This window comes from Podarcis raffonei, chromosome 11 (assembly GCF_027172205.1).
Source record: "Podarcis raffonei isolate rPodRaf1 chromosome 11, rPodRaf1.pri, whole genome shotgun sequence".
NCBI classification, from domain to species: domain Eukaryota; kingdom Metazoa; phylum Chordata; class Lepidosauria; order Squamata; family Lacertidae; genus Podarcis; species Podarcis raffonei.
In genome coordinates this window covers 9023042-9038643 of record NC_070612.1, presented here as the reverse complement: position 1 = coordinate 9038643, position 15602 = coordinate 9023042, and the positions used below count along the sequence as shown (strand labels likewise).

At 47.0% G+C, this 15602-nt stretch overlaps 1 protein-coding gene across 1 annotated transcript in view; it reads left to right on the top strand.

Annotated features, from left to right (window-relative positions):
- LOXHD1 (lipoxygenase homology PLAT domains 1) overlaps positions 1 to 15602 on the top strand; it is a 197999-nt gene that overhangs the window by 75745 nt on the left and 106652 nt on the right. Inside the window, exons 12-14 of the mRNA XM_053407585.1 lie at positions 2252 to 2387; positions 10482 to 10636; positions 13145 to 13305. Coding sequence (XP_053263560.1) covers positions 2252 to 2387; positions 10482 to 10636; positions 13145 to 13305 — 452 coding nt within the window. The remainder of the gene's footprint in view (positions 1 to 2251; positions 2388 to 10481; positions 10637 to 13144; positions 13306 to 15602) is intronic.

Below are 15602 nucleotides of genomic sequence, written 5' to 3'. Positions count from 1 at the left end.
TAATCTCTTAGATTAATCAGTTTTAAAAACCTTTTTGCAGCACAGTCTTAAGCATGTCGCTTGGAAAAGAAGCAACTACTTCTGTGTTCAGTACTGTGTGATAAGTGTGGTTAGGATGACAACTTTACCTCACAATCATATATGTGTCTAGGTAAAGGTAAAGGGACCCCTGACCATTAGGTCCAGTTGTGACCGACTCTGGAGTTGCACGCTCATCTCGCTCTATAGGCTGAGGGAGCCAGCGTTTGTCCTCAGACAGCTTCCGGGTCATGTGGCCAGCATGACTAAGCCGCTTCTGGCAAACCAGAGCAGCACACGGAAACGCCGTTTACCTTCCCGCCGGAGTGGTACCTATTTATCTACTTGCACTTTGATGTGCTTTCGAACTGCTAGGTTGGCAGGAGCAGGGACCGAGCAACGCAAGTCCTAAGCTCTGTGGTTTAACCCACAGCAGCACCCACGTCCCTTTTATATGTGTCTATTGAGGTGTAAATTCTCAAACTAGGATTGGGCAATATCTGGAGGAGACAGTTTAGAGAAAAGCAGATGGGGGAGGTGCTTAACCCCAACCCAGCACGCCATTTCCCACACTCCCTCCCCACAGCTGCTTCCATAAATCCGCTCCACTTCCCAGTGGGGAGGAGTTGCAGTGGACCGCGTGGCCACCCACTCCCCACCATTGCCAGGGGATCCTGGCCATGTCAGAGCCCGGCCAGCCAATCCGCTGACTGGGGGTGTGTGGCCGGGGCCGTTTAAACTGAGGAGCGAGCCGGAGGACTTCCTCTTTGGCTCGCTTCCTCAATGACCCTCCCTCCCTCCCTCCCTATTTTGCACGTTAGGCAATGGCCTTGCTATGGACTTCGGTTGGTCACCTTGGTTGTCCAAGGGGCCTGGTAGGAATTTTTCCACTTGGAAAATTGGCACTGGACATTTCGTTTTCGCCTACCTTAGAATCATAGAATCATAGAATCATAGAATCATAGAATCATAGAATCATAGAATCATAGAGAATCATAGAGTTGGAAGAGACCACAAGGGCCATCGAGTCCAACCCCCTGCCAAGCAGGAAACACCATCAGAGCACTCCTGACATATGGTTGTCAAGCCTCTGCTTAAAGACCTCCAAAGAAGGAGATTCCACCACACTCCTTGGCAGCAAATTCCACTGTCGAACAGCTCTTACTGTCAGGAAGTTCTTCCTAATGTTTAGGTGGAATCTTCTTTCTTGTAGTTTGGATCCATTGCTCCGTGTCCGCTTCTCTGGAGCAGCAGAAAACAACCTTTCTCCCTCCTCTATGTGACATCCTTTTATATATTTGAACATGGCTATCATATCACCCCTTAACCTCCTCTTCTCCAGGCTAAACATGCCCAGCTCCCTTAGCCGTTCCTCATAAGGCATCGTTTCCAGGCCTTTGACCATTTTGGTTGCCCTCCTCTGGACACGTTCCAGTTTGTCAGTGTCCTTCTTGAACTGTGACCTTGTAGCAATCGTCACAACTTTGTTAGGGTTGCGGTTAGGCATTGTTTGACCTTGTGTGGGAGAGGGGAGGGGTGGATTCCGTTAATGGAATCTGGGGGTGTTGATCTTGTCCGAAGCCCGGCTGGGGGCTAGAGCCTTGAGACAATCCCACGAGAACACCAGGGGGAGCTTCAGTTAGTTTGCATCGACAGGGCTCCCCCTACCAGTGGCTTACCCTTACTGGACTTCCTGCAGGAGTCAGATATAGTCAGGTCCAATCAATGCCTAAGCCAATACCGCTCACAGTCTGCAATTCAATAAAGTTGTGGCCAAAATTTGCCCAATAACATAAAGCTAGTATCTTCTGTGAGTTATTTCCAATGAGGGGGTGGCTGTGGGGTCTCGACACGCAACCCCCTGTCTGAGGTTCCAAACACAACTGGTGAGCAGCTTGGCCCAGGTTTTCCACAGCATAAGCAAATCCAAAAAAAAAATGCTGTTATATGTCTGTACTTATGGGTACACCTCCTTTTGTATTCTGGGGAAAGAAAAAGAACAACAGGTTATTTAGCTAGCTGAATTTCAAGGTTAATAGAGGCCTCGTCTGGAGGAAATAAAATAACTGAACCATCTTATTAATCAACACTCATTTCCTCCACCTTACAAAGGGACACGACTCCAGCATGTTTGGTAAATTGCATTTTTTCCCCCTACTCCAGTTTCAACCCTCCTTCTTTCATTCACGTTGAACTTATTCAACATTTTGGTTCAATTTGGGTTTAATTAAAGGTAACCCTTTTGAAAACCCTGACGAAAGAGAAGTACACATTCAACTGTGACCGCTGGCTGGATAGCAACGAGGACGACAATGAGATTGTGCGGGAGCTAACAGCCGAAGGCCCACAGGTGGCTGAAGTGAAGCCAGGTGAGAAGAAAGAGGACCTCCATGGGGGCGGGTATTTGGGTAGCAATTAATCTCCCCCTGTCCCACCCTCATTGGTACTGTATCTCCTGCAGACGCCATTAACAGGCTGAATGGCTGCAAAATTTAATTATGAAGTTGTTGGGTTTTTTAAAAATAAAAAACCCAGCTCTTTCTGGAGACATCCTTGTTCTTTCTGCTGGGTCATGGGAAATGTTAGGGGCTTAGCAGTATAGTCATTTGGGCTACACCTTCTTGGTGTCTTGAGTTCCTTTGGAGAAAGCTGTGAAAAACTGAGATAATTTGGGCACAGTCTAACCCCCTTATCTGACCTCCTGAATCGGGGTTGGATGCACCCAGCCCAGAACTAGCGTCCGCCAGGGCAGAGCTCCCCATTCTGCCATCCAAAAGTGGAGGTGAGAGCAAATCCAGTATGATTGCATCTTTGTTGTTGTTGTTTAGTTGTTTAGTCGTGTCCGACTCTTCGTGACCCCATGGACCAGAGCACGCCAGGCACTCCTGTCTTCCACTGCCTCCCACAGTTGGTCAAACTCATGTTGGTAGCTTCGAGAACACTGTCCCACCATCTCGTCCTCTGTCATCCCCTTCTCCTTGTGCCCTCAATCTTTCCCAACATCAGGGTCTTTTCCAGGGAGTCTTCTCTTCTCATAAGGAGGCCAAAGTATTGGAGCCTTAGCTTCAGAATCTGTCCTTCCAGTGAGCACTCAGGGCTGATTTCCTTAAGAATGGATAGGTTTGATCTTCTTGCAGTCCATGGGACTCTCAAATGTCTCCTCCAGCACCATAATTCAGAAGCATCAATTCTTCGGTGATCAGCCTTCTTTATGGTCCAGCTCTCACTTCCATACATCACTACTGGGAAAAACATAGCTTTTACTATATGGACCTTTGTCAGCAAGGTGATGTCTCTGCTTTTGAAGATGCTGTCTAGGTTTGTCATCGCTTTTCTCCCAAGAAGCAGGCATCTTAGGCGCATTTAACTTGAGCAGTTTTAACCAGACATGGTTGAAGGCAGGCTGGTTGAAGTAGCACAAGTTAAACTGAAGCAAGGCTTGCAAACCCCTTCTGTGCCAGTTCCTCTTGGGGGTAAAGGTAAAGGGACCCTTGACCATTAGGTCCAGTCGCAGATGACTCTGGGGTTGCGGTGCTCATCTCGCTTTATTGGCCAAGGGAGCCAGCGTACAGCTTCCAGGTCATGTGGCCAGCATGACTAGGCCGCTGCTGGCGAACCAGAGCAGTGCACGGAAACACCATTTGCCTTCCCGCCGGAGCGGTACCTATTTATCTACTTGCACTTGATGTGCTTTTGAACTGCTAGGTTGGCAGGAGCAGGGACCGAGCAACGGGAGCTCACCCCGTCGCAGGGATTCAAACCACCAACCTTCTGATCAGCAAACCCTAGGCTCTGTGTTTTAACCCACAGCGCCATCTGTGTTGTGCCAGTTCCTTTTTGGGGGTAACCCAACACAAAAATAGCTTTAAAGCTCTCCGCCTTGCTTTGGGGTGGCAGGGTCCAACTCTATGTTACAAAGAGGTCACCAAACATGACATGAAAGCTGGCAACATCAACCCCACTGTGTGAGAACCCCTTGCAGACAACCACTGACCTGGAGACAGGCAGTCAGGTCACGTATCCTTAGCAGAGTGACCAGAGGAGAAATGACCCCTGGGAGAAGCGCGGTGAGATATATAGATGTCTATCTAGCACCATATTGCTTACACTGGGGTGTGTGGTGTGTTGTGGGGGTAGTACCTCTGGTGGTAGGCACATTGTGCTCCTTCTGGGTAGTCTGTCCACCTTTGGTCCCCATATGTCAGGCTTCGAGGAATCTTACCCTCCCCCAGTGACAGCAAGAAGCAGAGAAAAACAAAGAGGACTTCTTACTTATGAGTTTATTCAATCATCACATCGAGAGACAAAGGAATGCAGTCTGCTTCCCATTAATGACGTTGCTCCAACTGAGCTCCTCCCACCTCCCTTCCTACCAAGAGCACTTCCCCTTATGGTGGCCACCAGGGGCTAATTGTCTCCGAGTCCTTTGCTCTTGCATTCTCAATGAATGCTGGGTTCTGGGAGAAGGGGGGTCAGAAATGCTCTCCAGTGATAACGCGTCAGCTGGCTGCTCTGTCTCCATCTCTGCCTTATCTTCTCTCAACACCTCCCAGCTCTTCTGTTCGCCTGTCTCTGAGCTGTGACCTTCCTCAAACCACTGCTGTAACTCAATACTGCCTTCCTCTTCTCTGGAAGCTTCAAGGGAAGGGAGGGGGCGATCTCCACCATTCCTCCTCAGTCTCGTCCCCCTCAGTCCAGTCCCTGACACCACCCTGCACTCAACTCTCATCTGTGGCTCCTATAAGTGGCCACACCCTGGGTATGCCTTCAAGTGACCAGCTAAACAAGGTGAGGGCAGGTGGTGGGTCCCAAATCCTCAATGAGTTAGGGACCTCCCTTGCATGCAAAGACAGGCTCTAACAGATTAGGCAGATGAGACCGATAGTGGGTCCAATGGTCAAGAATGGCAGAGGGCCTTCTCGGTGGTGGCGCCTGCCCTGTGGAACACCCTCCCATCAGATATCAAGGAGATAAACAACTATCTGATTTTTAGAAGACATCTGAAGGCAGCCCTGTTTAGGGAAGTTTTAAGTGTTTGAAGTTTTATTCTGTTTTTCGTGTTGTGTTGGGAGCTGCCCAGAGTGGCTGGGGAAACCCAGCCAGATGGGTGGGGTATAAATAATAAAATTATTATTATTATTATTATTATTATTATTATTATTATTATTATTATTACTACTACTACCACCATATTTTTCGCTCCATAAGACACACCTGACAATAAGATGCACCTAGTTTTTAGAGGTGGAAAACAAGAAAAAAAAATTCTGAACGAATTAGTTAATGTATGATTTTTGTGGTTCATGCTGTGGCCACAGACACAATATGTGATTTGACGGTGAGTTTGGGGTAGCCCAATGCAAAAATCCTGAGGATCCATGTGGATCCGTGCTTTGTAACCACGGTTTTGCGCCATTGCGGTCCCACGAAACAGTGGGTGTGTGATTTTCTTTGGTGCAGGCTGTAGCCATGGACATGCTATGTGAGCTGATGGTGAATTTGGGGTGACCCAATACAAAAATCCTGAGGATCCATGGGCTTTTACCTCCCCCCTCCCAGGCAGCCTCCTTTATCGCTAGCCTCCCTTATCTCCCTCCTGATCACTTGCTGATCAGCAGCTTCGTTTCAACACCCCCTTCCCTCTTGTTTGCCTTAGTGTCTTTTCCCTAGCTGGAACAGGTTTTTGCTCCTCGTTTTCTTCTAATTTCTCTCCTCATTGCTTCTTTTTAGTATTCCAGTCTCCTCTCCTTGCAAGTTCGCTGTCTTTACCACCACCCCTTCCGAGGCAGCCTCCTTTACCAGCAGCCTTACCTCCCTCCCAATTGCTTGCCGATCAGCGGCTTTGTTTCAACACCCTCTTCCCTCTTTCTTAAAAAAAAGGGGGGGGGGAAGCACGATCTGCTTTTCGCCTCTGGGCAATTTGGCTCCAGGGACCACACATTCGCTCCATAAGACGCACAGACATTTCCCCTTACTTTTTAGGAGGAAAAAAGTGTGTCTTATGGATCGAAAAATACGGTATTATTATTATTATTATTATTATGCGCCTTCTGCCCATGCTGTAGAGGGAAGTGAGGGGCAGGTGGGGCTTGTTAACCTGAGAAGGTAGCCCATCTAGGAGAAGGAAAACTGATTCTAAACCTCGGTTGCCTTGCGGGATATCTTTGGGAGAAGACAAGGCTATGGAGTAAACCCTACACATATCCAGAGTGGAGTCCCTACGATGGTGAGATGGCCATTGTCTCTTGAGACAGACAAATGCCAACAACAACAAATCAAATTGCCTATGGTGACCAGCAGTGGCTCTGCCCTACCTAGAGATCTTGTGGATTGAACCAGTGCTGCACCACCGAGCTGTGGTCTTTCCCTTAAACGCAGCTCTGCTGATCCAGTGTGGAGCTACCTATGAAGGTGACCCGGAAACTGCAATTAATCCAGAATGCGGCAGCTAGAATGGTGACTGGGAGTGGCCATTGGGACCACATAACACCGATCCTGAAAGATCTGCATTGGCTCCCAGTACGTTTCCGAGCACAATTCAAAGTGTTGGTGCTGACCTTTAAAGCCCTAAACGGCCTCGGTCCAGTATACCTGAAGGAGCATCTCCACCCCCATCATTCTGCCCAGACACTGAGGTCCAGCGCCGAGGGCCTTCTGACGGTTCCCTCATTGCAAGAAGTGAGGTTACAGGGAACCAGAGAGAGGGCCTTCTCGGTAGTGGCGCTTCCCTGTGGAACGCCCTCCCTTCAGATGTGAAGGAAATAAGCAGCTATCTTCTCTTTAAAAGACATATGAAGGCAGCCCTGTTTAGGGAAGTTTTTAATATTTAATGCTGTATTGTTTTTAACACTTGATTGGAAGCCGCCCAGAGTGGCTGTGGAAACTCAGCCAGATGGGCGGGGTATAAATAAATAAATAAATAAATAAATAAATAATAATTAGGGATGCGGGTGGCGCTGTGGGTTAAACCACAGAGCCTAGGACTTGCCGATCAGAAGGTTGGCGGTTCGAATCCCCACGACGGGGTGAGCTCCCATTCCTCGGTCCCTGCTCCTGCCAACCTCGCAGTTCGAAAGCATGTTGAAGTGCAAGTAGATAAATAGGTACCACTCTGGCGGGAAGGTAAACGGCGTTTCCTTGTGCTGCTCTGGTTCGCCAGAAGTGGCTTAGTCATCCTGGCAACATGACCTGGAAGCTGTCTGCGGACAAACACTGGCTCCCTCGAGATGAGCGCACAACCCCAGAGTCTGTCATGACTGGACCTAATGGTCAGGGGTCCCTTTACCTATTATTATTATTATTATTATTATTATTATTATTATTATTATTATTATACTTGTATATAGATATACATCATAATATGCATTGTAAAACATTGCTGCATCGTCTTAGTCAAACATAGCCTGGCACTCCATGGAAAATGAAGCTGGCCTAGTTTAAACTGCTACCGTCACACTGGTGTGTATCACGGATATGGCACAACCACCAATCAGCCTCAAGTGCTTAGGCCCGCAGTTGAATAAAAACAGAATTCAGGATTACAGTGGATCTGAGCCATCTCTGGCAGTACGTTCCTGCTCATTGATCAGTATGCAGAGGAGAGCTGTTCCCGAGAAGTTGTGCAAATGATTATAATTGCAAATGCTATGATTAACATGTCAACAAACCTTTGATGAAGTTTATTTTTAATCCGCTGTGTGAAGTGGCTGCGAGGAACAGTGCGTGTTCCCTGGCTGGGCTCTGCCGTTTGCCAGCCGCATGGAGCAAAGGCCACGAGGAGCAAAGTTTGATGATGCTATTGCTTCTCCATTTCAGGAGCTGGCCACTTTGGTCCAATGCAGATGTCGCAAACTGTGATTTGCTAATCGGGAGCCAGCCTCAGGAGCACACGCTCACTTCCTCTAGCCCTCTCTAGTCAAAATCCCTGCTCCAATATGTTATCACACTTAGTGAAGGATGGAAGGAGCTGCCAATCTCTGTCTTAGAAGCCTTTTCCTGGAAGTAGTGTAGCAGAGCTAAACAGGAAGCCCTAGCTGATTTCTGAGGCCACAAGCATTCAAGGTGTTGGTGTTAACCTTTAAAGCCCTAAACGGCTTCGGCCCAGTATACCTGAAGGAGTGTCTCCACCCCATCATTCTGTCTGGACGCTGAGGTCCAGTGCCCAGGGACTTTTGGCGGTTCCCCCACTGCAAGAAGCAAAGCTACAGGGAACCAGGCAGAGGGCCTTCTCGGTAGTGGCGCCCACCCTGTGGAACGCCCTCCCATCAGATGTCAAAGAGATAAACAACTACCTGACATTTAGAAAACATCTGAAGGCAGCTCTGTTCAGGGAAGTTTTTAATGTGTGACATTTTGATGTATTTTTAATCTTTGTTGGAAGCCACCCAGAGTCACTGGGGAAACCCAGCCAGATGGATGGGGTACAAATATCTTCTTCTTCTTCTTCTTCTTCTTCTTCTTCTTCTTCTTCTTCTTCTTCTTCTTCTTCTTCTTCTTCTTCTCTCCAACCGCCTCAAAAGAGTTCAACATAACCCTATATAAACTCACTAAGATATGTCCAACAATGCAGGATAAATGTTGGCAATGTGGTAGTCATTATGCAGGTTGCTTACACATATTTGGGACTTGCCCAGTGTTTTCAAATTTACTGAGAGCCAGTGTGGTGTAGTGGTTAAGAAGCGGTGGACTCGTAATCTGGGGGAACCGGGTTCGCGTCCCCGCTCCTCCACATGCAGCTGCTGGGTGACCTTGGGCTAGTCACACTTCTTTGAAGTCTCTCAGCCCCACTCACCTCACAGAGTGTTTGTTGTGGGGGAGGAAGGGAAAGGAGAATGTTAGCAGCTTTGAGACTCCTTCGGATAGTGATAAAGCGGGATATCAAATCCAAACTCTTCTTCTCTTCTTCTCTTCTACTGGCATACTATCGAAAATTTTATTTCAGATCTGACTGTCTGTTGTTAAATGACTCCTTAATCCTTGAAGGGTACAGTCTTCGAGGATGATAAATTAGATAATCCTCTAACTGTTGCCTACCATGGGTTGTTTTTTTAAGTCTTCAAATGGATACACAGTGAACGACCTTCTTATGGTTTTGTATGATTTCTTTACACTGGATTTTGTTTTTAATTGCACAAGTCATGCAAATAGTTACATAAGTTATCTAACTTACACAAAGTAGCCGGCATCAAGATGAATAATGCATTATTTGGCAGAAACGAAACTGCAGCAGAAGGGAGACAGTGTCGATTGCGATGAATACAAATCAGAATGGAAAACACTGCCACCTTGAACCCCTACCCAAAGGCCATCAAGGAATTTCGCACCCACCTGCTCAATACTTCTCACATTCTTGAGTCAATTATTGCACTGAATTCTCGTGTTATCTAGCAACGTTTTGATAAAACAGGTGGTATAGCTTGTGGCCCCAAAGCAGCAAGCTTTTATGAGGCAGGCACATTGCCCAACAATGTGTGCCTTACCGTTTGGAATCTTTGTTGGGTTTTCATATTTCTTGAAGTGCTGGTTGTATGAGAGACAATAATACATTGGCAGAATTGCCTGTGGGAACCACAGAAGTGTGAAGCTTTGGAGTGACTGCTCTGCGCCACAGGGAAAGAGCTGTAGAAGAACCCCATTCCTGGACTTGTTTTTCTTTAATTCACAGCACAATTCAAAGTGTTGGTGCTGACCTTTAAAGCCCTAAACGGCCTCGGCCCTGTATACCTGAAGGAGCGTCTCCACCCCCATCGTTCTGCCCAGACACTGAGGTCCAGCGCCGAGGGCTTTCTGGAAGTTCCCTCGCCGTGAGAAGTGAAGTTACAGGGAACCAGGCAGAGGGCCTTCTCGGTAGTGGTGCCCGCCCTGTGGAACGCCCTCCCACCAGATGTCAAAGAGATAAACAACTACCAGACTTTTAGAAGACATCTGAAGGCAGCCTTCTTTAGGGAAGCTTTTAAGGTTTAATAGATTATTGTATTTTAATATTCTGTTGGAAGCCACCCAGAGTAGCTGGGGAAACCCAGCCAGATGGGTGGGGTATAAATAAATAAATAAATAAATAAATAAATAAATAAAGGGATGCAGGTGGCGCTGTGGGTTAAACCACAGAGCCTAGGACTTGCCGATCAGAAGTTCGGCGGTTCAAATCCCCGCAAGGGGGTGAGCTCCTGTTACTCAGTCCCTGCTCCTGCCAACCTAGCAGTTCGAAAGCACAAAGTGCAAGTAGATAAATAGGTACCGCTCCGGCGGGAAGGCAAACGGCGTTTCCGTGTGCTGCTCTGGTTCGCCAGAAGCGGTTTAGTCATGCTGGTCACATGACCTGGAAGCTGTACGCCGGCTCCCTCGGCCAATAAAGCGAGATGAGCACCGCAACCTCAGAGTTGGTCACAACTGGACCTAATGGTCAGGGGTCCCTTTACCTTTATTATTATTATTATTGGATTCCTTAACCTGTGCCTTTGCAGTGAAAAAGTACCGGGTCGTTGTTCACACCGGGATGGTGAGTGGAAGCGGTACAGATGCCAACGTCTTCACTTGCCTCTATGGGGATCAGGGAGACACCGGAGACCGCGTCCTGCAGAACAGCGTGAACTCGATCAATAAATTTGAGAAGGGCAATGTAAGTTTGTCTGTCTGCCTGTTTAAGAAGACACCATGATATACTAGCTGTGGAAAGAGGGAGGGGGCCAGCCCAAACAATAGACATGAGGCCAGTTGTCCCAGGCAGATGCCAGCATTGGCAGGAATGCTGAGCAGTCAGTTCACAGGTGCCAGTGCCATGGCCTTTTTAAAGGATCACAGGGAGTAGCCTGGAATCTGGCTGCTCATCTTTTTATCCCTTGTTCTAGCTGCTACCACTGGTGGTCATTGTCAAGTGACCGCAGGAAGTGCTGCCTAGTGGAAGGGAAGGTTTGCCATTTTACATGTGGAACAGAGCCTATTCCAGATGTGAGTGAGTGCATCGCTGATTGACGTAGGTGCCTTTTTCCAGCTGATGGGGGTACGTCTGCCGGGGGTAATGCCCCAAACCATTGTGTGGTCCTGCCTCCTCTTTTAGAAATGGTAGCCATTTTGTATTACGCCACACACACCCAACATGTCAGCCATTTTGTGACTGGCGTGAACAGCACTTTGTCAACAGTCCAAATGTGGCTCAAAAAGGCTTGCAATCCCCAAGTTATTTTACATAGTTAGATATTATTAGGAAGGGGGTGTGTGTGTACCATTTTAACGTTCTACCTCACATGCCAAAACTGTCGAGAGTCAGTTTTCTCCAAGCAGCTGGGACTGCACATCTTGCGGAGTGATTTAATTCATCTTCTACACAGTGGCGGCTCAGATATATAACAAAAGGGTTGCACTTTTATGCTACAAAACAAAACAAATCCGAAAAGGAACACCCCAAGCTGCTTATAAATAACTTTAATGTAGTTTTTCTTTTGGGGAAGAGAATCCAGAAGGGCTGGAGGCAGAGAGCAATTCCCTGAAGAAGAATTCACCACAGCTCGAAACCTGCCGGACATTTAAAAAGAGACTATATTGAAGTTATTTATAAGCACCTTGAGATGTTCCCTTTTGTTTTCATGAGCTGTAAAACATGAGCCAGACCTGAAGTGCTCCCTCAGATTCCTTTTTCATCTCTGATGGGGGTTGTTGTCAGGAGATGTCTGAATCTTCTCTTAACAAGCCCTCGGTATGTACCTATTGCTGTTTCTCAAACTTAACTATATCAATGTTAGCAGCTTAAAACAGTTTTAAGCACCACTGATTTGTATAACCATTTGTGTGTGTATATAACCACTTTACATTTAAAGCACTCTTATACCATTGTAACAATCATGGCTTACCCAAAAAGAATGCTTAGAGCTGTAGTTTTTAAACTGTAGTTTGAGAGTCGTTAGGAGAACCCTCACAGAGCTACAATTCCCAGCCCCCTTAAAAACTACAGCTCCCAATATTCTTTTTAGGAAAGCTGTTACTGTTCAAGTGTTATAAATCTTACAGAAATCATTTGGAAGGGTACCTGCACATTTTGCTTCATAACTTTCTTCTTAAAAAAAAAAAGCTCAGAGTTTAGAGCCCTGTGTTGGCTGTTTACCTAGTACATCCACATACTCTACTCACCTCTTGACACCCCTAATCGGGGCGATCAATTTATATAGTGCTTTTATTGGGAAAGGCCCTCTTTAGATGGCACTCCAAAATGTAGCAAGCCAGCCTGTTGAATTTGGAAGCTTTCCGGCTCATTTTGCTCTGTCACGTCCCGGGCTTCAACCCTACAAGTCCTACAAGTGATGGCAGGTGTACATTAAGCCTTGCTGGGACAGAACTCGGGCACCAACTTGAATAAAATATTATGGGGGGCTCCACCCTACATCACAATATTTGGCACCTGCTCACCATTTCAGTAAGGGACACTGGTAGCGCTGTGGGTTAAACCACAGAGCCTAGGACTTGACAATCAGAAGGTCGGCGGTTTGAATCCGCACGACGGGGTGAGCTCCCATTGCTTGGTCCCAGCTCCTGCCAACCTAGCAGTTTGAAAGCACGTCAAAGTGCAAGTAGATAAATAGGTACCACTCCGGCGGAAAGGTAAACGGCGTTTCCATGCACTGCTCTGGTTCACCAGAAGCTGCTTAGTCATGCTGGCCACATGACCAGAAGCTGTACGCCGGCTCCCTCGGCCAATAAAGCGAGACGAGCCCCGCATCCCCAGAGTCGGCCACGACTGGACCTAATGGTCAGGGGTTCCTTTACCTTTACACCATTTCAATGGCAATGCCCATCAACTTGGGGGTGGTGGTAGCCCCCTCAAATATTTTATTGGGGGACAAAGGGACCTTGGCCCCTAGCAGTTGGCTCCTAGAGGTGGAAGGCAGGGGATCCATCAGCAGATTGAGTCAGAGCTGATGACATGAAGTGCTGATGGTAAGTAAAATGGCAGGCAGTTAGGGGACTGGCTGTTGGGGGCAGTTCCTCATTTGCCCTAATGAACCAGCCTCCCCTGCCTGAACCCATTTCTCTCAGATCTGAGTCCACCATTCCAGGTGTAGAAAAGTGAGTTTGTTTCTCGACGTTCTTGTCTCCCATTTTGACCATTTTCTTTCTGCTTTCCCTTGCGCCAAAGGCTGATGAGTTCATCATTGAGGCGGTCGACCTGAAGCAGGTGAGAAGGGTGAGGATAGGGCATGACGGCAAAGGAGGAAGCAGCGGCTGGTACCTTGGCAAAGTGATAGTGAGGGAAGATGGACAGCCAGAGAGTGAGGATCAAGAATTCCCCTGCTACAGGTACTAGGAAAAATGTCAGGCTGTGCCTGTGCTCTGTCAGCTGGCTGAGTGTTCAAGATGGCAGGCTACCCTTTTATTTTAACATACAATGAGCACACTGTGGGCCTCGTTGTACAAAACCTGTCACCTCCATTCTCTCGAATCATGCCTCAGAGAGAAAATTAAAAACAAGGATAGAATAGGCATAAGCCACCCAACATAACCCCAATGGCCTCAACCACTGAACCTCACCATAAACGCTCCTGACACAAGCATTCTGAGGCTATCTTAGCCTAGCACACAGTGGTTGAAACAATAAATAACAATAATTTTAGGAAGTGTGCAAGCTACTAGGATACAACATGCAAGTGGAATGTACAGCCCTTTCAAAACCAGGAATAGTTCATAAGGTGAAATGATTTAGAATTACCCCATTGACCAATTTTTTTGGTTTAAAACATGGTATTCTTTCCTTCCAATCCAGTGGCCTTGAAAAATAAAAATGGGTGCTGTATAAATTAAGCCACAATTGGTTCTCCTTTCCATGTGAAATCATGGAGGCAGCAAATTCTAAACCCCAGAGAGACATCACACCAATCAGGAACATAAAGACCAAGGCCCAGATCTTAAAATCTCTTGCTCTGCAGGGTGGATTCTATACCACCCTCCATTCACAGAAACACATGTCACAAAAAGGAGCACATGGTCCTTGACATCTCCAGAGCCCTCTTTTCCATGTAAGACAGTCAAATCTCAAGAGAAGTTTCCTTTGCTGTCCTTGCACCTCTATTATCTCTACCTTTCAAATAGAAAGAGGGTCACATGACAGCCTGCAGCAGAAGAACCCAGCCCAATGCTGGCACGTGCGTTCTTTGCCAACATGGCTGCCTTCTGCTTGGCGGTTGTGTCATGGGCTCTTGAGAAATTTGAAGACAAAGGTGCTCGCCAACTGCATCCTCTTTTATGAAGGAAAGCAGATCTCTCCATGACCTGTAGATATTGGATGACAACCATTCCAGGCCTGCTGGTCAAGGAGTCTTCCGATTTCTTTGGGGTGTTTCTTTTTTTGAGAAGCATAAAATCTTTGTATGAAACGTTGATCACAAACTATGGGCTTTGCTGATGGCTGATGTAGATGCTACACTCATTGCAAGGAGGCTGCTGGAAGCAGCTTTCCTGTGATGAGTGATCCCGGTTATAAGACCAAAACAGGAAGTATCTCAGAAGAACTTCTCATGAAGGTGCCACCTAAACAGCAAGATGTCTTGACCATGGCGGTGGCTTAATCTGTAGTCACTGGAACAAGATCCTAGGATGGGAACAGCATCAAGAGCTGCACGAGACAAAGGTACTAAGTTGCAGCAAGGTAAAAACCAAAGACCAAAACCAACCCTGCGAAGACTTCCTTCCTTTGGGAAGTTATCTTGGTTGCTTCTCCAGCTGCTTTCCTTACATTCCTACTTCTCGATCTCTGCCACAAGTCACCACAGCAGAGGATTACTGTTCCTAACTAATGCCAAAGCCACGGACGAGCATGTTGACGAACCTTTTACATCTCATACGAAACACACCCTCCCTTGTTCGCTGGGGGTGGGTGTCAGTGGAAGATGAAATGTGTTCCTCATTGCCAAGGCAACCAGACCAAAACAGCATTGCTTTGATCTAATTGTTGCATATTTTTCCTAGCCGGTGCAGAATGCAGATGTCATCCATCGACACTTGCTTTTGGTGGGATATGCATTAAGATATATATCCTCATCCACATTTTTCTCCAGCCTAGTTATAAGCAACTTATGGAATTTGGAAAGTCTTGCCTAGTAATGAAAGTGGACAAAATCGCCAGTATGGTGTAGACAAATAACGAGAATCAACATATAATGCCTAGGCAACAGAGATTCATTTCCTCCTATTCAGAGGGAGGGCAGTAGGTAGGATTTGTTTTCTCTCAGCGCTGCTGTCACATAGTCCCGCCTGACTGGTTGCAGGGTGCTGTGGCATCATCGTGATTTTTGATGGGCTGGGATCATGGTGTGATGTGGCCTTTTCAAGTAGAACAAAATGGCGCCCCAGCAGTAGCAGGCAGAGGGAAAAACGGCAGCAAACAAACACAACATTTTTTTTGCAAGAAAGTGTTTTTTCTCCACAATGAACATCCCTAAACAGCAGGTTTTGCAGCAAAAATGAAAACTCAGGTGCGGTACTGCTAATTGAGGCATCTAAACCTTTCCAAAGCGCTTACCTTTCGCCACATGGTTCTAGAGACTGAAAGGGAAGAATACTGGGTAGAGTACATACCCGACAATCAACAAACGTTCAGC